The sequence below is a fragment of the Coffea arabica genome, chromosome 8c (genome assembly GCF_036785885.1).
Source record: "Coffea arabica cultivar ET-39 chromosome 8c, Coffea Arabica ET-39 HiFi, whole genome shotgun sequence".
NCBI lineage: Eukaryota > Viridiplantae > Streptophyta > Magnoliopsida > Gentianales > Rubiaceae > Coffea > Coffea arabica.
In genome coordinates, this window is record NC_092325.1 from 24,803,493 (window position 1) to 24,829,195 (window position 25,703).

General features: G+C 42.8%; 1 protein-coding gene across 1 annotated transcript; it reads right to left on the reverse strand.

Annotated features, from left to right (window-relative positions):
• Nucleotides 1-335: 335 nt before the first annotated feature.
• LOC140013429 (uncharacterized) lies at nucleotides 336-23,170 on the reverse strand. Its single transcript, XM_072062705.1, has 4 exons — nucleotides 23,069-23,170; nucleotides 9,482-9,741; nucleotides 7,306-8,725; nucleotides 336-3,161 (listed from the first exon to the last, which is right to left on the reverse strand). Exons 1-4 carry the CDS (start codon nucleotides 23,168-23,170, stop codon nucleotides 336-338), a joined length of 4,608 nt encoding a protein of 1,535 aa, XP_071918806.1.
• Between the last annotated feature and the right edge of the window lie 2,533 nt (nucleotides 23,171-25,703).

The window sequence follows — 25,703 nt, forward strand, 5'->3', positions numbered from 1 at the left end:
GGCAGCTGAAACCCACAAGCTGTCAACACGTCATCCAAAGGAAGGCGATTAGACAGTAACCGAAGCATAAAAAAGGACACCTTGAGGGGAATGCACGCATGCCAGATTTGCCGAAACAGGAATGATGAAGGCTTTGTCTCTCGGATCTCTTCATAGGCGGATGAAATCGAAAACTGCCCCGAGCATGAAGCCAGCCATATCATAATATCCGGAGACGCCCCATCCGGCCCTGCCACTGCTAAAACCTGCTGTACCATGTCATAAGGTAGGACCCCCGCTAACTTCGACGGGTCCCATTGCCCATCCTCCATAAATTCCAGACAGGGTACGTCCTCCTACACCCTCATTCTCAAATATAATGCCCCATGGCCAGTCCAATTATCATACCAAAAACTACATTGACCCTCATTCAGCCTCCATCCAATAAACAACTCTGCTAACCCCCGAACATCTAACATTCTCTTCCAAGTTGCTGAGCCCAGGATAGACACAGAAATCTGGCACGGGTGCCTCCTCTTACAATACTTAGCATTCAGAAACCGCGCCCACAAGGAAAGGCCACACCGGAAATTCCACCACAATTTACACGAGAATGCCTTGTACATATCACCCAACGAACGAAGCCCAGCCCCCCCTTCATTTGTTGGGTAACACAGGTCTCGCCAACGAATCCAGTGAAATTTCTTCTGCTCATCCCCCGCCTGCCAGAGAAAATCGGCACATACCCTTTCAATTGTCCGGAAGACGCCTTTTGGTATGACACCCACAGCCAATAAATGAATCGGGATGCTGGACAGCACATGCCTAATCAAAATGAGCTTCCCCCCGAAGGATAACAAGCGGGACTTCCAAGAGAGCACCTTATTAAGCACCGTTTGACACAAATCCGAGTAGTATGCCTCCTTGGCTCTACCGGTAAACAGCGGAGCGCCAAGATATCGAACCGGAAACTCTCTCCTTTGAAAGTGAGTAACCCGCTCAATTACCTTTTTACGTCCCACGGCGATCCGAGGATGTACTAAATATCCACTTTTTTGCACATTTACCAACTGGCCCGAATCACTTTGGTACCATTCCAAACACTTCATGACCCTGCTTAACGAACCCGCTGTCCCATTGGCAAAGATAATGACGTCGTTAGCAAACGCCAAGTGAGACACTACCGGACAATGCCTCGGCACCTTGTATCCCACGCCACGCGATTGAGACACAAGCCCATTTAATGCCCTGGACAACACCTCTGCCCCAATGATAAACAATGATGGTGATAATGGATCCCCTTGACGCAACCCTCGAGACGATTTGAAAAAACCATACGACACCCCATTCACAAGCACAGAAAACCACACATTGGAGATCAATCTCCATACCATGTCAATGAACCTTTCCCCAAAGCCAAACCGCCGTAAAACTGCAATAAGGAATGGCCAAGAAACCCGATCATATGCCTTAGCCATGTCTAGTTTCAGGGCCAAATTACCCCCCCGGCACTTCCTTCCCATATCCGACATCAGCTCCTGAGCCAGCAAATAATTATCCGCAATCGAACGCCCCTTAACAAACCCACTTTGTTGGGGAGAAATAATCCGGGGTAACACACTAGACAGCCTTGCCACCAAAATTCGAGAAATAACTTTATTCAAAAAATTACTCACACTAATAGGACGAAATTGAGTAAAATCCTTAGGGTTCATGACCTTGGGTAATAGGACAAGAGATGTAGCCGTAATAAAATGAGGTAGTTTAGCGCCACAGAAGAAACTCACAACCGCCTTATACACATCATTAGCCACTACCTCCCAGGCCACCGTAAAGAACTTCCCTGAGAACCCGTCTGGCCCAGCGGTACTATCACCATCCATCCCGAAGACCACCCCCTTCACCTCCTCCAAAGAAGGAACCTCTTCCAACCTCGTGTTATTAATCTCATCCCCAAGATTGGGGATAACAAGTAAGAGATGAAAGTCGGGCACAGGGTCAGCCGAGAACAACTTACTAAAGAACCGGACTGCCTCCCTTCCAATCCCCTCATCGTCTCTTACCCATCCTCCCACGGAATCCTGAATCCTGTGAATTCTGGATTGAAACCGACGTTGCTTGACCACCGAATGAAAGTATCTTGAATTCCGATCACCGTGTTGTAGCCACTTGACCCTAGCCTTCTGACTCCAAAATTGTTCCTCAATAGCTAACTGGCGGTTCAAATTAGCTTGGGCCTGCTGGAGCTCCAAGTGAGCCTCGTCAGAGAGATCAACCTGTACCCGCATTTCTGCCTCTGCCACTGCCGCTTCCCCCTTCCTAACATTCTCAAAAACATTTCCAAAAACCTGTTTGTTCCAGACACGAAGAGCCCGGGAGACATTCTTCAATTTTCCCCACACTTCCGAAAAGGGGGACCCCATCACCTCCACCTGCCAAGCTGACTTGACCACTTCCAAGAAACCCACTTTGGAGGGCCAAACGTTCAAAAAGCGGAACGAGCGACTCCTACAATCAACTTTAGGTGCTAGCGAGATGAGTAGCGGAGCATGGTCAGACGGGGCACGCACTAAGTGGGACACAGAGACTGAGAAAGGACAATCCAAGCACTCCATATTGAGCAAAACTCTATCTAACCGTTTCCAGATGCGCGCCCTCCCTAATCTGTTATTATACCACGTGAAACTACTACCCGAGAAACCTGCATCGAATACCCCCCCTCCAGACATAAATTGAGAAAGTTCAAGACCCTCTGCCAGCCGAAACTGCCTGCCTCCTTTCTTCTCACTGCCGGAAATAATAAAATTAAAATCCCCCACAATGCACCACGGTCCCTGCCGAGGCTTATCCTGTAGCAGCCCCTCCCAAAGCCGCTGCCGCTCCTCCCTCAAACACTTGGCATGAACAAAAGAAGTTAATAATGGATTCGGGAACTGGGGGTGCCCCCACCGGATTGAAAGGTGCTGATCCGACTCCCCAACCACCTGGCCACCAACCGGGGAACTAAAAAACACCCACAACTCCCCAGAGGCATTACACACTACGTAGTCAAAATTCAACTTAAGCCGAATTGAATCAGCTTCATACCTAGACAATTTTGGTTCACAAACACCCACAAGCACCAACCTATGCATCCGAACAAGATTCTTAAGTCTTCGAAGATTGGTGGGCTTTCCAATCCCCTGAATATTCCAAAAACATGCATTAATCATGGGTTAAACTATGAAAATAATTTTGAGTTTTCTTAGCTACCTGTAGACACCAAATTTTTGGTTTCGAATTTTACTTATTTAATTAGTTTAATTTTAAATTTGTTGTTTCAATTTTAGATTTATTTTCGGGGATTCCTGTTTCATGTCTCTTATTTTAATTAGTTTACGAACATTTATTACTAATTTAATTGAAAAAAGAGAAAAATGATGAAAATGGAAAATGAAAAAAAAAGGAAAAAGGAAAAATGAAAATTGCATTTTTGTTGTTTATTATTTCTAGTTTATTTATTTTTATCCGATGTTAATTAACTTGTTGTTTTTTGTTATTATTATCAATTTTTGTTTTAATTAAAAAAAAAAGAGAGTCACGGCATGCAAGCTGCGTTTTTTCGCAGCGGAAGGGCTTGGGGCAGCCCTTTGGCTGCAAATATAGAAGGAGATTGCTGGGGTTTTAGGGTTGAGGTCCCATATATAAAGGCCAAAAGAAATCGCCGCAAAAGGAAGGAGGTGGGCAACGAAAGAGAGAGGCGGAAAAACAGAGAGAAAAGCAGAAAGCTACGGGATTTCATCGAAGGACTGGGGAGCTGAAAAAGAAACAGCGGAGGGAAGAAAGATTGAAGTTGACGGCTGAGAGTTGAGATCGAGAGAGAGTAGGGGGGGTTGGCTGAAGAAAGAAAAGGAAGAAAAGGGCTATCGGGCTGAGAAGAAAACGGGAAAAAAAGGAAGAGCTTCAGGTGGGAAGCAAGAAAGGGCTGAGAAAGAAAGGAGGAATCTGAGAATAAACGGGCAAGGGAGGCTATGGGTAGTGAAGGAGAAACAACGACAAGAAACGAGAGCAAAAGAAATCAGAGGAGAAAGAGAAAGCTGCGGGCTGCTCTTTTCCTTGGAAGAAGCTGATCATCCAACCCTCTTGAGTGAAGATTTTCCCCTTCAATTCGGCATCGTTCGCCAAACTGCTGACTTCTACACACTCTCCGATATCAGGAGAGTAAGTTCTATTCAAAAATTTCGGAGTAAAACTGACAGGAAAGTCACCAGATTTGCCTTCCAAAGTCACGGATCGGCTCTGCTGGTGCATCTGCGAAGCTGCGAAGAATTCTTAAAACTCATCATCCGCTCGTTCCTTTTGACTTCAGCCTCGTTCAAGCTCATCATCAGGTAATCATAATATCACTTCTTATTCCTTATAGCACCTGCACGAAGCATAATCCAAGAAATCTGTGCTTGCTATGTCACGACCTTGCTGGGTTATGAGATGACTTTGCTCTTCAACTGATAATGTAGTCTCAGGCCTGATGAGTTTGGTTTACCCAGTGTTTTGATGCCATAGAGGAAAGTGAAATGTCCAAGTAAATCTGATTGGTGTTTTTTTTAGTTGGTCAATGCATGTTTGTTTGTTCTTTTGGTCTCTCCCGTCTTGCATAATTTTGTCCCAGAAATTTTGTTTACAAAGATTATATGGCTTAGTTGATGTTCTTGGCTAGAGGATGGGGATGGTTTTTTCTTGTTGAAACCGCAAGCCGTGAATGATTGAAAGTTGCATAAGCATTGCGGGCGTAAAAATTGCAGAAAGAAAGCTTCTGCGTTAACTTTACATCAAGAATCTTCATTTTTATTCCTTGTCGTCTTGCCGATAGCTGGTTTGAAACCTGGGATTGTATGATCTTGCGATGGGTTTTGAATTATGTGTTTAAATCACTGTAATGTTTATCTCTATCTCTGCAAGCTATGTAACTCATGATCTGAAACCAGTTTTGAGGATTTGTTTGGAATATGCAAACGGAAGTATTCTGTTTCTTTGTTGTTTGCAAATCCGAGAAGAAAAGGAGGAAAGGGGGGAGTTTTGAGCTTTAATCTCATGTTTTTGTGCTGTTTCTCTGTTGGATTGTGATTCTTGTGGGGTTCTAGTTGATAAAGTCATGGATTCCATTTGAGTTTGCTCGAATATTTGTGTTTGTTAAGCTGCTAAGAAGATTGCAGCAAGAAAGCTTTCAAATTTGCAGAAACATAGAAGAAAGCTTCTGGGATGGTTTGCATGGAAAAAATTTCAGAAAAATTACACTTTAACCACTCAAGTTTCACCTTGTGCTACTATGACCCGGAAAATTGAGAAAACTAATCAATTGGGTCCCTGTGACTTTTGCAGCAATGCATTATGGCCCAATTACATTCCAATGTCTTGCAATTAGGTCCTAAGGTGGGTGCATTTTGAGTCGTTACTTGGCTCTTTTATTATTTTTGGGACCTTTGAAGTTCTTAAATGTTTCGATTGGACTTGAATGGTTGATTAATCTTTGCGAGTTGCTCCTTGGTAGTTTTAATTTTTGCAACTTCATTGTTTGTTTGATTCCAATTAGCCACCTTGCTTTGTTTAAATTGCACTTCATTTAAGAGCTTTATGACCATGTGAGCCCGTGTTTGCATGTTTTCTTTAATTTTTACAAATAAATTGGTACCTTGACCATTTCTTTTATTTTGGAGGATAAATAAGCCATTTTTCTTTCATTTGGGCACCATTCCAAGGGAGGTATAACTTCTTTTATCTTTTTTGTTTCTTTCCTTTGTGATCCAACGTGCTAAGTGAGAATTGCATGCCTACTTGCTTCCTTTGCCTTTCCTTAATTCCTTTCATTTATTTCATTTTTACTTTTGGTTTTTATTTAAGTTATTCTTTATGGGGTATGTGTACACCTCTTGGCTTGTAATAGATAGGGCTTGGAAAGCACTTGATGAAGACCTATTGAAGACGTGTGCCTAGCTAGCAAATGTAATAGGTCCATTACCTTGATTGCTTACTTTTATTGCTATGTGTTAATTTGCTTTATTAGGCTCTTGCATCTAGTCGAGCATGCTAAGTGTTATGTGCTATGTGTTTATGAGTGTTTGGCATGTCTACTTGCTTTCTATAGTCGTAGATGAATGTGATGGATGAATGTACGTCACCACACTAGTCCAATGCTAGTTGTGGCTCATTATCCCGTTAGGAATTCATAGAAAGGGCTAGTCCAACGCTAGACCCTTAGGAATTTCCCTTTCGTTAGTGCATACTTGCATGTTCACTACATTTCATGCATTTTTCTTAGTTTTTATCATTTGGCATGCTCCTTCAATCCTTTTCCCCTCATTTTAGGCTTTTTGCATCTTCATGCTAGTTATAGGATACATTTGCTTGAGAGTCCCCTTTCGATAAGGGAAACGAGCGAGTTTGGCTACAAAATAGCCTTAGCACGCTAGTTCTTCCTTCTAATCCAAGGGAAAATCAAAGTCGTAAAGTTAGGAGTCCTTCCCGTGCCCGACCTGATGCATTCCCTTAGGGTCATACACTTGCATTCTTTTTATATCACATTCACACTCTTTTAGCCACATTTTCTCACTACTTAGACTTTTTCTCAATCTACACTTTCTCACCACTTTCTTCCTATCACTTATTTATTTTCTATCTCACAAATGGCACCCAATTGCACTTATATGTATCTACTATCCTATTTTTATTCATTTGCACACACAAACACCTTTATTTTCTCACACTTGCACACTTACACTTAAGTCCTCACTTGCACTAATAACGACTTCCATGAGAGCTTTCCTCATTGGCCACCACAATTCATGTGGTTGGGACCTAAAAGCCTCATGAGAAACATTTTAGGTTTAGGATTGTTTTTTTCTTTCCTTTTCGCATCCATTAGTCATATCCAACATGCAATACATACCTTGGGTAGAAAAATTAGGAAAAGTGGGGCTAAGTCTCGCAACTAGCTTCAGCTAGGGTAAAGGAGTGCTTTAGGCTTTGCTTTTGCCTTCTCCCTTATCAAATGTGACCCCCGATCCCTTTCTTTGGTTACGTAGACCTAAAAGTTCTTCAAAAGGGTTTGTTTACTTTTTCTTTCAGAAACAAAACAAAAATCATTTTTGGGTGACTTGGTACACCCTAACTCCGTACCAAGTGGCGACTCCATTTTTCATCCAAAAACCCTTTTTGAACTTTATTTGGCCAAACCGTCGCATTTTCAAGTCCCACGGCCTTTTATTTTCATTTTTTCACACACGTTCACATACACACTACTTTCACACACACCCAACATCAAAAAGTGGGGCGCGACACTACCGACCTTACCCTGTCAGACGGAGCCGCGACCCGCATCCCCCTCCCCTTCGTCTTCCTCCCACCCTGTTCAAGAACGGCAACCTGGTCTAGATTCAATGTCATAGCTAACCTCTGCGTTTCCATCCCCTCACCATGCTGTCCTTCACCATAGCGCAGAGACAGGTCGCCGGACGAAACATCCGACGATGTTCGAGCCAACAACCCAGCCTGCGCAAGACTGCCTTCCTTCCCCCCATCCGACCCCTCAGTCGCCACCCTTTCCGCAAGATCCGCAATGATCTTGTCTGCCGCAGCACCCACAGCGTGCTCCACTAGCTCTGCCGCAGCTGCCAAGGACAGGTCAGCCCCCTCTGTCTCCCCTACCTCCTGCACCTGCACTGTTGCCCCATTACCATCTCCATGCACGAACACCTCCTCAACTTGCTGCGCAGTCAGCACTCCCCCATCACCCGACCCATGGGCGACAGCAAAATCAGTAATCACCAATCCCTGCTCCTGCTGTCGCTCCGCTGTGATGCCATCAGCAGGCCCCTCCAACCCAGAAGCCTGTTGCTGGACCAATGGTGCCCCCATCTCGCGACCCACAGCCAACGTACGTCCCCCTCCCGTTCCTTCTTTGTCCCCTTCACGCACCGATGCCGTCTCTCTTCCCGAAGCCAAAAGTTCCCTCGGCTGAAACCTCTGCACCCCCCGCGACTTCCCTCCTCGTGAAGGCTCTTGCTTCAATTCCGGATGCTTCACTCTGCACTCTACATCACTATGGCCCTGATGAAAGCAATACCCGCAATATCTGGGTAAGTTCTCTGGAACCAAGGGCTGCCAGAAACCAAGCCGCTCACCAAACGAAATCCAAACCCGGGACGGAAGTTCCTTCATCAAATCTACCTCAACACATACCCTGGCCATGTTAGGTCTTGAACCTTGTGCAGTAGCTGCATCCACGCATAAGGGCTGTCCCAAACAAGCCACAATGGGAAATAAGCATTCCTTGTGAAAAAGGTGAACCGGCAATTTCGGCAACGCAAACCAGACTGGAACAACAGAGGTCTCCCTATCCACGTGAAAATCAATGGACCACTTGAAAACTCTCATAGGAGCCTCTTTGATATACCAAATACCTCTAGCCCAGATTCTGTAATAATCAGACTCAGTTGTCAACCGAATTAAAACATGTCTTCTATCCAACAAGCCAATAGCAAACTCAGCTTTTAAATCCAACGTATGGAAAAATTTTCGCAGGTCTTCCAAAGGAGGCCGCCCCCTGGAAAATTTTCCCACTAACGCGAATTGGAACGGAGTTGCAACACGTTCAATGTCCACCATGTCGAAGGTTACTGCCGGTTCTCCTCTGTGGGTAGAAACCACAGCCTTCACCCGTGCCTCCATTGACGACGGCAACGAAGCAAACGATTTTTCCTGGAAGCCCACCCTGTAGACACCAAATTTTTAGCGTAATTTCATTTACTATTTAATTCTTAGTTTTTATTTGTCGTGTTAAGTTTTTAGTTTTTATTCTATTATTTTTATTTTAAACTTTCTAGCATAAAATTTCTCGAAAAAGAAAAAAGAAGAAAGAAAAGCATTCAAAAAATATGATTTAGTTGTTTGTGATTTAATTTCAATGTTTTCTTGAAAAAAAAAAGGGATAAAGAGGAAATATGATGATGGAAAATGAAAAAAAAAGGAAAATGGAATTTGCACTTTGTTGTTTTTAGTTTATTTATTTTTATCCAATGTTAATTAAGTTATTTTTGTTATTTATTTTTATTATCAATTTTGTTTTAATTAATCTCTAAAAAAAAAACAAAAAGATTCTTACATGCAAGCTGCGGAAACGCAGCTTGCAAAGGACGGTCGCATGCCCATCGGAGGGCTGGCTTTTAAGGTAATAACAAACCCCTCATCCTCACCTTTGAGGTGAGGGTTCAGGGGATATAGCTCCCCATATAAAAGGAAACGGAGATAGCAAAGAGGGGGCATCGAGTGACGGCTGCAGAAATCTGGGAAAAAGAAAGGAAAACCAGAGAGAGGAGTGGACGACTGAGTGAAAAAGGCTGAGGGAGAATCTGAGAAACCAGAGAGAGGGAACGATTTGGATTTTGGGGGAGAGTTTTGAGGGAGCCACGGTGCAAGGCCGCGAAGAAACAACGCAAGAAAAATCTGTCCAAGCCACCACAGTCCGCACCTGCCACTGCTGCTGTCCATCGTCGCCGCATCGAGCGCAACCTCCATCGCAGCCACCAACAACCACAACCCTTCTTCTCCCGCGTAGCCAACAAGTGGCCAACGGCCTGTCCAAGAACTGGAGCCGCCTCCGCCACCAGAATCAGCCGTAACCGCCTGCGAAGCTCGCTGAAAAAGCACTTTTTTGTTTTGTCCCGAAGCCAAAGTCTGCAATTGGTTTCTTTTGATTTCTGGGGAGTACGCCTCCTTACGGGTTCCTGGCTGAGATTTCAGTTCCAGAAGAAGTGAAACAGGTAATATTCGACTCTCTTTCTCGTCGTTCTAATCTTCACATAGAACCAAATCTGCTAAGCTGAAATCTGGTCTTTTGATTCATTTGCTGCATCTCTGTTAAATTAATATGCATATCGCATCTGATTTGGGTAAAAACGGGAGATTCGACTTCATTGAAGTTCTAGTTTAGCCTGTTTTTCTAGTTTTTGTTTGAGGTTCGTTTGTATATTGATTGATGAGTTTGCTAGTTTTTGGTTTTAAAAGTGAAAAAATCTGTCTTGGCCTGTTCGGATGTTGGAGTTACTTGTTCTGGTTGTTGCTGAAACTTATAATTTGATCGAGACCTGGGATTTGTTGGTCACTTGATATACCACATGCATGTTTCGGCAATTTAATCTACATGAGCTTGTCGCTGCAAAATTCTGCAGCAAAACACAAAGAAGTTGCATTTTCTGTTCTATTTTTCTGTTCCGTGGTTGCTCCCCAAGTCTTTACACCTAAGTTGCATGTTTAATCTGTATTGAGGGCGAGGAATGGGGTGATTTAGTGTTGGGTTTTGGTGTTTGGGTCTAAACATACTTGAGTTGGAATTGAATGCTTGCTGGCCACATAGACAATAGGTAGCTGGATCATTTTGCATGAAAGTTTCCAAGAAATTTGCATCAGTTTTGTTATGTTTTTGCTTGTTTGCTGTCAAAGTTTCGGGCCTTGTGGTTTAGTTCCACACTATGATTTTGGTTAACATTTTCTGTTTTTGAACAAAGCTATCCTTTGGGTCTGAAATCTGCGTTTGGAAATGAAAGTCACAACTAGTTTTGTTGCCAAAAGACTCCACCCTTTGCCAAAGCTTCCAAATTGCAGCAATCTTCTTCCATCTTGCATAAAGGTTTCATAAGTGTTTGTATAATTTCCTTCCATGTTTTGCTTGTTAGATGTGGAACTTGTTTGTTTTGTTGTTTAATCCAAAGTTTAGATAGATGAAAGGGTTAGTCAAAGCTGCTTAGAATTTGTGTATGAGATGGAAATGCAACCAGCGATTGTTTTAATTTCAAGAAGATGTTCATTGCAGAAAATTTTGTTTCCTACGTATGTATGCATGCAAATACTTCTGAATTTAGCATTTTGACCCCCCAAGTCTCCCTTCATTTCACTATGACCCAATCAATTGAATAATCTCCTCAATTTGGTCCTTGGTAGTTTTGATTTTACAACTTCATTGCTTATTTGTTTCAATTAATTACCATGCTTTGCCAATTGCACTTAAGTCATGACTTTAGGGGCTTTACGATCAAGTGAGCTTTATATTTGTGCATTTCTTTTAGTTTTTCTCAATTAAAGTGGTACCTTGACTTTTTTATTGTTTTGAAGCCATTTTTCTTTCATTTGGACACCAAACGGGGGAGGTATAATTTCTTTTATCCCTTTTTGTATCTCCTATGTGATGCAACGTGCTAAGTGAGAATTGCATGTCTACTTTTCTTTCCTTGCATTTCCTTGATTCCTTTCATTTTTTTCATTTACTTTTGCTTTTATTAAGTTATTCTTTTATGGGGTATGTGTACACCTCTTGTCTTGTAATAGATAGGGCTTGGAGAGCATTGGATGAAGACCTACTGAAGATGTGTGCCTAGCTAACAAATGTAATAGGTTCATTAGCTTGATTGCTTGCTTTTGTTGCTATGTGTTATTTGCTTTATTAGGCTCTTGCATCTAGTCGAGCATGCTAAGTGTTATGTACTATGTGTTTATGAGTGCCTGGCATGTCTACTTGCTTTCTATAGTCGTAGATGAATGTGATGGATGAATGTACGTCACCACACTAGTCCAATGCTAGTTGTGGCTCATTATTCCGTTAGGAATTCATAGAAAGGGCTAGTCCAACGCTAGACCCTTAGAGATTCCCCTTTCACTAGTGCATACTTGCATGTTCACTACATTTCATGCATTTTTCTTAGTTTTATCATTTGGCATGCTCCTCCAATCCTTTTCCCCTCATTTTAGGCTTTTTGCATCCTCATGCTAGTTATAGGGTACATTTGCTTGAAGGGTCCAATTAAATATGGGATATAGATGAGTGTGGCTTTTTCTAAGCCTTAGCAAGCATGCATTCCCTCTATCAAAGGAAAAATTGAGTCACGATTTAGGTCTCCCCGTGCCCAATATGCATGCATTCCCTAGGCTCATGCACTTTAAATCCACCCTATCATTTTATACCCTCATTACACTTTCATTTTTCCTCCCATTTGCACACGTGCACCTTTATATCCCTTCACTTGCACACGAACACTTTTATCTTCATTTGCACACCGACACTTTCACACTTTTCTCTAATTGCATATATGCATTTTGCCCACTTGCACTTGGAGTATATTTTTACGTTCAAAGACATTTTTTGCACACCTCTCATATTTTCTCTCCTTGTTTGAGCATTCCACTTGCATTATTCGTGACTTGTTCGAAGAGTTTTTATTGGGTGTCACATTTAATGTGATTAGTACCAAGTAAGCTCCGAAGATACATTTCAACCCCCCAATACCCCTAGGTCTAGGATTTGCATTCATGTGGTACATCCAAATGTAATAAATTCTTTGGTTAAAACAAGAAAATCTTTGATTAAATCACGCAACTAGCCTTGGTTAGGTCAAAGGGGTGCCTTGGATTGTATCCTTGCCTTCCCCTTCGTCAAATGTGACTCCCGAACCTTTTTCGTTGGTTTACGTAGACTAGGAGTCGTTTAAAAGGGGTTTCTTACTACTTTTTCCTATTTTTCTTTAAAAATTCATTTTTAAGTGACTTGATACACCTTAACTCATTACCAAGTGGCGACTCCGATTTTTTTTATTTCAAAAAAACCCTTTTTAAACTATAGTTTTGGGTCAAATCGTCGCATTCTCAAAACCCCCATTGAGGCCCACTTTTCTTTTAAATCAAAATTCATTTTCAAACCAAAAATCGAATCAAAAATACATTTTTTAAACCATTTATTTATTTATCAAAAAAAAATGGGGCGCGACAGTTGGCGACTCCACTGGGGACATTTGAGAGTCTGAGCAAATTTGATTTAATCAACCTTTTTCTTCTTTTAACCTTTTCATATATCACATTTGGGTGTTTTAGGGTTGCATTTTTCCTTTTTAGGATTTTACATTTCGCGCGTATTAATTACTCCCTCACTCACGCATGTATGATTGGTTGATTGGATGTATGTTTACTTGTTTATCTCGCGCTTGCATTGCATTTGGGGGGGTGTGTGTCACCTTTAGAGCCTCGCATGGTTCTCAACCCTTTCCCTCAAAATAGGGAACACTTCATACGTGCACGTTTACTTATTGTTATCCCATTTTATTTTATTTTCGTGGGCGCTACCCCACACCGCCTTGTAGGATTAGGATTGATTGCCTTGGGTAAGCGGATGGTGTGCACTGCGCTCATAGCGCTACCTGAGGGATCACTCGAGCCACCGATCGAAGGCCTTGGGAGTGATGACCCTTTGCCTTTAGGTCTGAAGGCTTGGGGACCTTTTAAACCTTATCGAGTTTAGTTGCATTAGTAAGCCCCAACCTCATGCATCCATGTTAGAATTTTTCTAAGTTAGAGTCAACCTCACCCTCTTTTAAGCACAATTAGGCACGAGGGAAGGGGTTCCACCCCTTTTATTGGCTTTTATTGTATTTCTTTTCTTAATTGCTCCCAATATGTTATGTGTACTATCAATTGCACTAACCATTCTTTTGTTTTCTTGGATTGCATTCATGTGCCTTAGCAATAAGAGGCCTTTTTGGCACTCTTTTAGTGACTTACCCACTAGATGACTCACATGTTTAAATTTCAGTTATTACACTTGATTTTCAATAAATACATTTCATTTTTAGACCTTTTCCCCCCGATGTATTATTTATGTCCTTTAGGCCATATTTGTCACATATTTACATCGCTTTAATAAATGGCATCATGCATAAACCATAGAAAGGGAATGCCACATAGGGAATCCCGTGTTTAGGAATAAGCCACCTTATGTCTCGGATACTTAATCCAAAGAGACTTGCACGTTTACATTTTGTACCATCCAAAGGGGTAGTGCACAAGGTAAGGTAGGATCCGACCGTCTTCATAAGAGCGATTTTTGGAATATGAGCGTCTAATAATCACTTTTTGGCCATTTTATCAAAGTTGGTAAAAATCCATTGCTCAAAGGACATTAACTAGAAGAAATTCACAACTAATTCCTCCTATTGAGACGATAAATAAATTGAGGCCAAAATTTGATTTTAGAAGACTCATAGGCTAATGCATCGTAATAATTTTTTGAAACTACCAGTGGATAGCTTGATTTTTTAATAAGCTCCCAATTCCATTCAATCTATTGGACCATTTCCTTCATCAATTTCATCCAATCCATTTTATAAATTTGTTCATTTTTAGGGCAATTTAGTCGATTTTTGAATAAATCACCAATGTCATTCAATTCATTTGATTAGTTAGGGCAATTTTGTTGATTTTCGATAAATCATCAATTTCGTCCGATTCATTTGACCAGTTTACCCTTTTAGGGCGATCTGGTCAATTTTGAATAAATTCTCGATTTCATTCAATTCATTTAATCAATTTCATTTTTTCGGACGATCCGGTCAATTTTGAATAAAATTCTCAATTTCATTCAATTCATTCGATCAAGTTCCTTTTTTAGGATGATTCGGTCAATTTTGAGTAAGTTTTAAATTTCACTCAATTCATTTGACCCGCTTCCCTTTTTAGGGTAATCCGGTCGATTTTAAATAAATGGTCAATTTCATTCAACCCATTTAAACAATCAGGGTTTCAATGTCAATTTCAAATTGGGAAACCTAGTCGGTTTTGAGAAAATCATCCACTGCATCCAGCCATTTGATCAGTTGGGGTTTTGACCCGCGTTTTACTGAGGAAATTTTGTCAAACGAATTCCGGTCTCTTCGATAGGAAGTTCGTCAAGGTCAAACCCGTGCGTTTTTGCAAATTCTTGTATCGGTCAAAAGTGATCAATCCATTCGGATGTTTACCTCATTTTGACAAGTGTCTCTCGTCAATCCAATTGACCAAATTTTCAAAATTATTTTTCACTCAATGAGTTGATCAGATCCATCAGGTATGGTATAGTGCCTACCTCAAAGGATTGCATTTTCATGCTAGGCCTACCCTTGGCACAAAAAGGGTTCCCCCATAGGCATGCATACCGATTTTATATTCTTATTTACTAACTCAGGGTATTTTTCTTTTGTTTTCCCCCTCCCCTGCATTCATAAAAAAAAATAAAAATGCTTCAATAAGGTGAAAATATTTTTCTATATCCGATGATAATTTGGATCTAATAAAGTGTCAAAATTGCAAGTATTGTGTGATTTTTGGGCAGATCCTACAATGAAAACATAAATGATCTATCTGGAATGTGACAGCCCCACCTTTCCCTAAGGCGAACCAAAGAGGTTAGCGGACTGCCTGCCCAGCTCTCGCCAGGACTAACGGTGCAGTATAAAGCGATCTATCACGTTTGAAACTTATAACGCGCGCAACAAGGCAAAAGGGCAAAATATCCCAAAATAAAAGAAACGAACTCCAGAGTCGGCTATGAATAGTAACCGACCCGTCCGAAACCCAACCAAGCATCGAAATACATATGCAACATAACATTAGCCATTTACAAGCCACAACGGCAAGCCAAAACCATTCACTAAGGAAGTACACATTCGATTTGCCTATCAAAAGGAAATGAACCCGTTATACATTAGGGTTTCACTTCAAGAGCAATACAAAAGACATTTACATGCTCAATTCGGCAATTGACTAACCAATCCATTCTCAAAAGTAATTATCACCCTGTAAGGAAAACAAATAACACGGAATGAGCTAAAGCCCAGTGGTATACCACCCAATAAGCAATCAAAGTCATATAAGAATGAACTCTCATTTAAAGTGCACAAATAAGCAATGAAGCAAAACGGTAAAAGGATACGGTCGGCTCTCAAGAGCCCAATTCCACGCTTGTAATCTTGATCCAACCTCATTGACCCTCCGTCAATGTCAAAAGTATCAAACCGTAGACCTCACTTTACTTCCATTCCTTCCACCCAACATACCCCAACCGGGCCCGCACACCATTCAGTAATATTTTGGTAATACTCGAGTTTACTGGAACCAAGGGTCTCGTTACCACAAGGTTCCCCAGTACAGTCCCCGTGGCAATTCAATCTTCACGACCAAGCCCTCGCCGGCTCGATCCAATTGACCACCAAATGGGGTTGAGCTCAGTAATGCAGTAAGGCCGTTGGACATCGTCCAAACGACATCAATTCAGTTTCCATGAAATGGAATTCACCGACCAATATATCAAGTTCAGTAATGCAATAAAACGGTAGCCATTCAGTGACAATATCAAAAGAGGTGAGGGCGGTCAAGTACACCCTCACCTTAATCAATTTCAATATTCGAGTAAGCCATCAAGGCATCACATAACATTTAACAAAGCCACATAGTAACAATATAGTGAGTGGTATACTCACCAAGCAAGTAAGTGGTATTTCATGTACCACGATCACCAAGCCGTCGTGCACTACCTTCAAGCCCTAGAACATATAACACATACAATGAGACTCGATAACGAGTCATATAGCAACGCTAAACACAACCCCAATAGGGTTTCATATACATAAATGAGCATAATAGCAAACCAGAAATTAGAAAATGGCCTTAGTCTTGGCCCCCAAATAGAAAACTGTTTTACACTCATTATGCGGTAATGGCGTCAAATTCTCTACGGTTATCGGATGGGGGTGTAAGACCCACCGTTTCGAAGCTATGAAACAGGGCTACAACAATGTAGAAGGTTACTCAATCCAGTTCCTAGCTTAACTAGGTCGAAAATGCCAAATACTATACCAGAATTACCAAAACAGGTTTGTAAAACACAGAAAACTGTAATCGGTATATCTCAGTCCATACAAGTCCAAATGCCGAAATTCCAAAAACATAAGTTAGCTAAGTCATCCAGCTACATTTCATCAGAAGACACCAACTCCAAAATCCAAACCAATTCCAGTCAAAATAGCCAATTACTATCGCAGTTTTCGCATTCTGTCCAAAGCAGAACAGATACAGTAATTTCGGCATAACTCATTCTACATTAATCCAAATGACCTGAAATTTTACAGGCACCTCAAACATATCAATACCTACAACTTTCATGTTTTGAGCAAAGTCAAATTCGGCCTCTAACCCAGTGATCTAAAACCGGACAGAATTGGGGATCAAGAACCCTAACTTTTCAAATTTCACACCAAATCCAAAATTGATTGTATTTAACCACATTTCACATCCACTAGAGCCATTTTAGTCCATTGCAAATCATCATACAAGCCCCCAACATCAAGATCATATTAAACCAGAAAAAATCCCAATAAAATAAAAACTTCACCAAAACTCTTCAAATCAAGAAATAAATCAAATTTTCACACACTCATGCCACTTCTAAGCATCATATAACCATCATTAAAGGTAGTAGGGTGTTTCAAGCTTCACTTACCAAGAAACAAGAGAGAGGAAGATGTGGAGCACCTTAGTCCTTCAAACAAAGTTCACCAAACAACTTGCTAGCACTAGAAGGAAAGTTTTTATGGAGTGAAATCGTGTTTATGGCCTTGATTGAGATGATTTGCTAGTAGAAACTTGAAGATTGGAGAAGTTTTCCTTCTTACAAGAGTGAGAGAGAGAGCCGGCCAAACAAGAGAGAAAAATGGTGATTTTTTTGGTGAATTTTGGATATTTAATCCCTTGGTCAAATAAGTCAAGACAATGAATAGTAATTCTTAAAAGTTCAACCAATAAGAAAGTGACATGTGTCACTCTATTAAATGCATCCTTATCATTCTTTTCTCTCTCACATCAATCACTTTACACACCCTACTTATCTCTTAATACCCGATAAACTTTTAACAGTATCCGAAACTTAACCTTATTGGCCGAATTTTTTCCGAACTTTTCGCACTAGTGGGTCCCACGTCCAATATTTATTCTTAATTTTCTAAAAACTCACCAATGCTAGGAAAATCATCTTAAAACTATAATTGCTCATAAAATCTACCAGGAAAATATTTCTAAGCCCGAAAATGCAGAAAACATGCAATTAAGGGGAAAATAAACCCTAGGAAAATAATTAGGGTTTTACGGGATCTCACACTCTCCCCCCCTTAAAAGAATTTCGTCCTCGAAATTTCTCACCTTAATTTCCGAAAAGGTTTGGGTATTTCTTTAGCATTTCTTCTTCCATCTCCCAGGTAGCTTCCTCAACTCCGTGGTTCCTCCACAGCACTTTCACTAGCGGAATCCGCTTATTTCTGAGTTCTTTGACTTTTCGATCGAGTACTTGAACTGGTTTCTCTTCATAGGCCAGTGATTCATCTACTTCGATATCCTCCGGTTGCAATACATGGGATGGGTCTGGATGATACTTCTTTAGCATCGAGACGTGAAATACATCGTGGATTCGAGAGAGACTAGACGGTAGTTCCAATCGATACGCGACCGCTCCAACCCTCTGAAGGATCTTGTAGGGTCCGACGTACCGTGGTTGGAGTTTCTTTCCTTTCCCCGCTGTAAGACTTCGTAAGGGTGTGATCTTAAGAAATACTTGATCTCCAACTTCAAATTCCAAATCCTTCCTTCGGTTATCCGCGTAGCTCTTTTGGCGACTTTGGGCGGTTTGAATTCGTTGCCATATCAACTTAACCTTCTCGTGAGCCTCTTCCATCCACGGAATAGTTGTCGGGTCTAGTGCTTTCTTTTCACCAACTTCGTCCCAGTAAATCGGTGAGCGGCACTTGCGTCCGTAGAGAGCTTCGTACGGAGCCATTTGAATTGACGAATGGAAGCTATTATTGTACGCAAACTCTACTAAGGTCATGTGCTGACCCCAATTGCCTCCGAAATCCAAGATGCACGTTCGCAGCATGTCCTCGAGAGTTTGAATTGTCCGTTCTGACTGGCCATCCGTCTGAGGATGATAGGTTGTGCTCAAATTGAGTTTCGTCCCCAGGGTTTCTTGAAACTTCTGCCAAAACCGAGACACAAATCGTGGATCCCGATCAGAGACGATGCTCACAGGAACACCGTGTAGTCTTACAACCTCATCCACGTACAGTCGAGCCAATTTGTCCATTGAGTACTTCATGTTCACCGGCAAGAAATGGGCCGACTTGGTTAATCGATCAACGATCACCCAAACGGCATCGTGTCCTCTTTGTGTCCTCGGTAAACCGGAAACGAAGTCCATGGTGATGTTTTCCCACTTCCACTCGGGTATCTCCAAGGGTTGTAATAGACCCGATGGTTTTTGATTCTCTGCCTTCACTTGCTGGCAAATGAGACATTTCTGCACGTACTGAGCGATTTCCCTCTTCATATTGTCCCACCAATAGGTTCCTTTTAGGTCTTGATACATCTTGCTGCTGCCCGGATGGATTGTATATTTGGACCGATGAGCTTCCTCCAGAATCTCCATTTTCATCGACTCTTCCTTTGGTACCACCATTCGGTTCCGATATTTTAAAATACCCTCAGGACTCAAATTAAAGTCCGTAGTTTCTCCCTTATCCACTTTCTCTCTCCATTTCTGTACCATCAAATCTTCTTTTTGTGCCTCTTTAATACGTTCCAGTAGAGTGGATGTCACCCTTACATTGCTAAATATCACCTTATGACTCCCAAGACAGGGTTTCCACTCGCACACGAATTCTAGCAAATCCCATTCCTTGATCATTAGTCCTGCTACTTGCACCTTACGACTCAAGGCATCTGCTACCACATTTGCCTTTCCCGGATGGTAATTGATCGTACAGTCGTAATCTTCCAAGAATTCCATCCATCGCTGTTGTCTCATATTCAGTTCCTTCTGGGAGAAGAGGTACCTAAGACTCTTGTGATCCGAAAACACTTCGAAGGTCACCCCATATAGGTAATGCCTCCACTTTTTCAGTGCAAACACAACTGCAGCTAATTCTAGATAGTGAGTCGGGTAGTTCTGCTCGTGAAGCTTCAATTTCCTAGAGGCAAAAGCAATCACATTCCGGTTCTGCATCAAAACGCATCCCAATCCTTCTCGCGATGCGTCTGCATATACTGCAAACCCGTCCACTCCATTTGGCAAGACCAGAACCGGAGCCATGGTCAATCTTTTCTTTAATTCCTGAAAATTCGTTTCGCATCGGCCGTTCCAGATAAACTGGCCATGCTTTTTTGTTAAGTCAGTTAAAGGTCCCGCCAGTTTGGAAAAATCCTTAATAAACCGTCGGTAATACCCAACTAGCCCTAGAAAGCTACGAATTTCCGTGGGGGTTTCTGGCCTCTTCCAATTTGTCACGGCCTCAACCTTTGCCGGGTCCACCGAAATACCTTCGTGGGAGATCACGTGCCCTAGAAATACTACTTTCTCCAACCAAAACTCGCATTTGCTAAACTTGGCGTACAGTTGATGTTCCTTCAATGTCTGCAACACCACTCTCAAATGCTCCTCATGCTCCTCGCGTGACTTAGAGTAGACCAAAATGTCGTCAATGAACACCACGACAAATCGGTCCAGGTAGGGTTTAAAAACCCTATGCATTAGGTCCATGAAGGCGGCGGGAGCATTAGTCAGTCCAAAGGGCATAACGGCGAACTCGTAATGCCCGTATCTCGAGTTGAAAGCAGTTTTCGGAATGTCCTCCTTCCTAATCAACAACTGGTAGTATCCCTGTCGGAGGTCCAACTTCGAGAAGACCACTGCTCCTTGCAGCTAGTCAAATAACTCATCTATGTTAGGCAGTGGATACTTGTTCTTGATCGTCACGTTGTTCAGCCCCCTATAGTCAATACACATCCTCAAAGTTCCATCCTTTTTCTTCACGAATAGGACCGGAGCTCCCCAAGGAGACTCACTCTCGTGGATGAATCCCCGCTCCAAAAGGTCTTGCAATTGCAACTTAAGCTCTTTAAGTTCTGCAGGCGCCATTCGGTAAGGGGTTTTCGAGATAGGTGCAGTTCCAGGTAAAAGATCTATTCGAAATTCTATCTCTCTTTCCGGAGGTAAAGCCACTAACTCATCAGGAAACACATCCGGAAATTCCCTCACTATGGCCACGTCTTCCACTTTTAACTTATCCGTAGGGGTGTTAATTAAGAAGGCCAAAAATCCTTGCGCCCCTTTACTTATCAGTTTCCTAGCTCGAATGCCCGAAATGAGAGCAGATGAGGCTAACCTACCCCTTATATCCAACCTTAAGGTTGCCTCGCCAGGAATGCGAAATTCAACTATTTTCGTTTTACAGTCCAGTTGGGCGTTATATTTGGCTAACCAGTCCATACCCAGAATCACGTCGTACCCCTTAATGGATAAGCTAATCAAGTCCCCTAAAAACCTCCTTTCACCTACCCATACGTCGCAATCCCTATAAACCATACTAGTCACCAAACGTTGATTCCCCGTAGGTGTACTAACCTCTAGGTCATATGGTAAGCTAGCAGGTTTTATATCGACGCCACACATGAAATCAGGGTTAACAAACGAATGAGTGGCACCGGGATCAATTAAAACTTTGGCAAAGCGGTGGAAAATAGGGATCGTACCTTCCACCACCTCGGAAGACTCTGGGACCTGGTGGGGCTCTAAGGAATATACCCTAGCTGGCACCTTAGGTTTGGATCCGTCTCCCTTGGCTGGTCCAGCATTGGTCCTCGACGGTAGTTGGCTCCCCTTTCCGTCTTGTTTCAGGACCGGGCAAGTAGCCAGTTGATGGTCCGCGCTTCCACACCGCAGGCATTTACCCTGTTTCCTCCAGCAGTTGTCTTCGGTGTGGTTTGCCTTCCCACAGTGCCCACAGGGACCACGAGGTGCCGAAGCCGAGCCACTCTGGGTGTTTCCCCTTTGTCCTCGCCCAGCTGGGCCGCCCCTGAACGTAGTCCCTCTGCCTGATCCAGATTGTCGTCCACCCCCAGTTCCTCGTCCAAACTTGGAGGGAGTGCTCTTCTCACCTTGTCCGGACGTACCCCAGGAAAACCACGCTTCTTAGCCTGGAAGTTTCGGACCTGAAGCCGTGCACTCTCCACTCGCTGGGCTTTTTCCATTGCCTTGCTAAAAGTAGTGATTTGAGCCGCCGCGAGGTCTTTCTGGATCTCAACGTTCAAGCCCTGAATAAAGCGCCTCACCCGTCGTTGCTCGGTCATGATTAGTTCAGGCGCGAATTTGGACAGGCGGGTAAACTGGCTCTCGTACTCCGCCACCGTCTGAGCCCCTTGCCGGAGCCGGATAAACTCGTCCTCCTTCCTCTCCTGGACTAGAGGAGGGAAAAACTTAGCATTAAATTCTCGGATGAAATTCACCCAAGTCCTCTGTGTCTGCTCTCGCTCCCATTTCTGCCTAATTACGTTCCACCAGGAACGGGCAGCTCCTTCCAGTTGAAACACGGCAAAAGTGACCTGCCGTTCGTCCGGGTAGTGTAAAGCCGCGAATATATCAACCATCTTCTCCAGCCATTTCTCGGTGACGTCAGGGTCGGGTCCCCCAATAAACTTTGGTGGGGAAAATTTTTGAAAACGCTCAAGAGCTCTATCCTCGCTCTCAACGTGGTTACCAGGGTTCCCAGGGTTAGGGTTTGGGTTTTGGCCCTGTTGTTGCACTACTTGTGCGAGTAGGTTGGTCATTTGCTGCATAGTAGCAGCGATTTGAACGTTGGGGTCTATCTGGGGTTCAGGATTTGGTCCAGTAGAGGCTTCCCCCGTTTCCCTAACCGGTGTGGGTTGCCTACCACGCCCGCGCCCGCGTCCCCGACCACTTCGTGTTCCTTCCATAAGTTCACTCGGTCTAGGCAAAAGTACTAAGCCAAAGCGGTAACAAAACATGTAAGTAACACATAACTTTTCACATAACACATATTGATGCATTTCAAACAAGATCACAAGCACACATATATACAGGCCAAACATATATTTACAATCAGTCAGTCAAGTACGGCCAAAGCACGTACGTACATACACGATCCTCCCGAGGATAGGCCTATCAAAAGAAATTTACACGTAGCTAACTCTACATCCAAAACGGTTAGCTAAGGCTCTATCCCTCTCCCTATGTACATTCAAAACCACCACTAGCCAAAAGGCGCCCTAAGATCAAGGCCTAATCAGTCGCTGGGGTCTGGGACCCAGGCGACGAGGTAGACTCCTCCCCAGTCTCGGCCCCAGCGTACGAGGCCTCATCACTAGACTCCTCGAGTCCGTCGTCGCATAAGTTAAGGATCGCCTCAGCACGACCCCTGACCTTGCGAGCTCGCTTAGTCTCGCGCTCGCGTGCATCTCTCAACTGATCACATAGGTCATTAACTCGGTCCTCCGCCTCATTCACGTCATACTCAAGCTCCATGATACGTGCGGCTTGCTTGTCATTGGTCGCCTTCGCCTGAGCCACCTCAGCCTCCAATGTAGCAACCGCAGCTTCAAGCTTAGAATTTTCCTTAGCAAACTCCTCGCGTTCCTTTGCCACCGACAAAACTAGTGTATTTGGGTAGGCAAAGTTGCTACGACACTCACACTGTCGAACGCGGCTGGCCGGGCTCCAACGCACCACGGCCCCCTTCTGCCTAAGTTGATACTTAATTGTCGGCAGCGTGCTACGAGGACGATCGCCTACCGGACGGTCACTCGGGTCACCACTGGCATCCATCCTATAGCAAAGGAATAAACAACATGAATAACCTTAAAAACCATAATCAATAAAACCCTCAAGTCGAGCACTTCTATTACACCCAGGCTAATTCAAACCTAGGCTCTGATACCACCTGTGACAGCCCCACCTTCCCCTAAGGCGAACCAAAGAGGTTAGCGGACTGCCTGCCCAGCTCTCGCCAGGACTAACGGTGCAGTATAAAGCGATCTATCACGTTTGAAACTTATAACGCGCGCAACAAGGCAAAAGGGCAAAATATCCCAAAATAAAAGAAACGAACTCCAGAGTCGGCTATGAATAGTAACCGACCCGTCCGAAACCCAACCAAGCATCGAAATACATATGCAACATAACATTAGCCATTTACAAGCCACAACGGCAAGCCAAAACCATTCACTAAGGAAGTACACATTCGATTTGCCTATCAAAAGGAAATGAACCCGTTATACATTAGGGTTTCACTTCAAGAGCAATACAAAAGACATTTACATGCTCAATTCGGCAATTGACTAACCAATCCATTCTCAAAAGTAATTATCACCCTGTAAGGAAAACAAATAACACGGAATGAGCTAAAGCCCAGTGGTATACCACCCAATAAGCAATCAAAGTCATATAAGAATGAACTCTCATTTAAAGTGCACAAATAAGCAATGAAGCAAAACGGTAAAAGGATACGGTCGGCTCTCAAGAGCCCAATTCCACGCTTGTAATCTTGATCCAACCTCATTGACCCTCCGTCAATGTCAAAAGTATCAAACCGTAGACCTCACTTTACTTCCATTCCTTCCACCCAACATACCCCAACCGGGCCCGCACTCCATTCAGTAATATTTTGGTAATACTCGAGTTTACCGGAACCAAGGGTCTCGTTACCACAAGGTTCCCCAGTACAGTTCCCGTGGCAATTCAATCTTCACGACCAAGCCCTCGCCGGCTCGATCCAATTGACCACCAAACGGGGTTGAGCTCAGTAATGCAGTAAGGCCGTTGGACATCGTCCAAACGACATCAATTCAGTTTCCATGAAATGGAATTCACCGACCAATATATCAAGTTCAGTAATGCAATAAAACGGTAGCCATTCAGTGACAATATCAAAAGAGGTGAGGGCGGTCAAGTACACCCTCACCTTAATCAATTTCAATATTCGAGTAAGCCATCAAGGCATCACATAACATTTAACAAAGCCACATAGTAACAATATAGTGAGTGGTATACTCACCAAGCAAGTAAGTGGTATTTCATGTACCACGATCACCAAGCCGTCGTGCACTACCTTCAAGCCCTAGAACATATAACACATACAATGAGACTCGATAACGAGTCATATAGCAACGCTAAACACAACCCCAATAGGGTTTCATATACATAAATGAGCATAATAGCAAACCAGAAATTAGAAAATGGCCTTAGTCTTGGCCCCCAAATAGAAAACTGTTTTACACTCATTATGCGGTAATGGCGTCAAATTCTCTACGGTTATCGGATGGGGGTGTAAGACCCACCGTTTCGAAGCTATGAAACAGGGCTACAACAATGTAGAAGGTCACTCAATCCAGTTCCTAGCTTAACTAGGTCGAAAATGCCAAATACTATACCAGAATTACCAAAACAGGTTTGTAAAACACAGAAAACTGTAATCGGTATATCTCAGTCCATACAAGTCCAAATGCCGAAATTCCAAAGGCATAAGTTAGCTAAGTCATCCAGCTACATTTCATCAGAAGACACCAACTCCAAAATCCAAACCAATTCCAGTCAAAATAGCCAATTACTATAGCAGTTTTCGCATTCTGTCCAAAGCAGAACAGCTACAGTAATTTCGTCATAACTCATTCTACATTAATCCAAATGACCTGAAATTTTACAGGCACCTCAAACACATCAATACCTACAACTTTCATGTTTTGAGCAAAGTCAAATTCGGCCTCTAACCCAGTGATCTAAAACCGGACAGAATTGGGGATCAAGAACCCTAACTTTTCAAATTTCACACCAAATCCAAAATTGATTGTATTTAACCACATTTCACATCCACTAGAGCCATTTTAGTCCATTTCAAATCATCATACAAGCCCCCAACATCAAGATCATATTAAACCAGAAAAAATCCCAATAAAATAAAAACTTCACCAAAACTCTTCAAATCAAGAAATAAATCACATTTTCACACACTCATGCCACTTCTAAGCATCATATAACCATCATTAAAGGTAGTAGGGTGTTT

Bases quoted from the DNA above. Each gene is read 5' to 3' on its own strand.
- LOC140013429 (XM_072062705.1), bottom strand. From the start codon at position 23,170: ATGGAGCTTGAGTATGACGTGAATGAGGCGGAGGACCGAGTTAATGAC. The intron at 9,742-23,068 runs GTCAGGGGTCGT...CTGAAATCTCAG, and splicing joins AGACTAAGCGAGCTCGCAAG to CCAGGAACCCGTAAGGAGGC. The intron at 3,162-7,305 runs GTAAGGTCGGTA...TGGAATATTCAG, and splicing joins TCGCGGCTCCGTCTGACAGG to GGGATTGGAAAGCCCACCAA.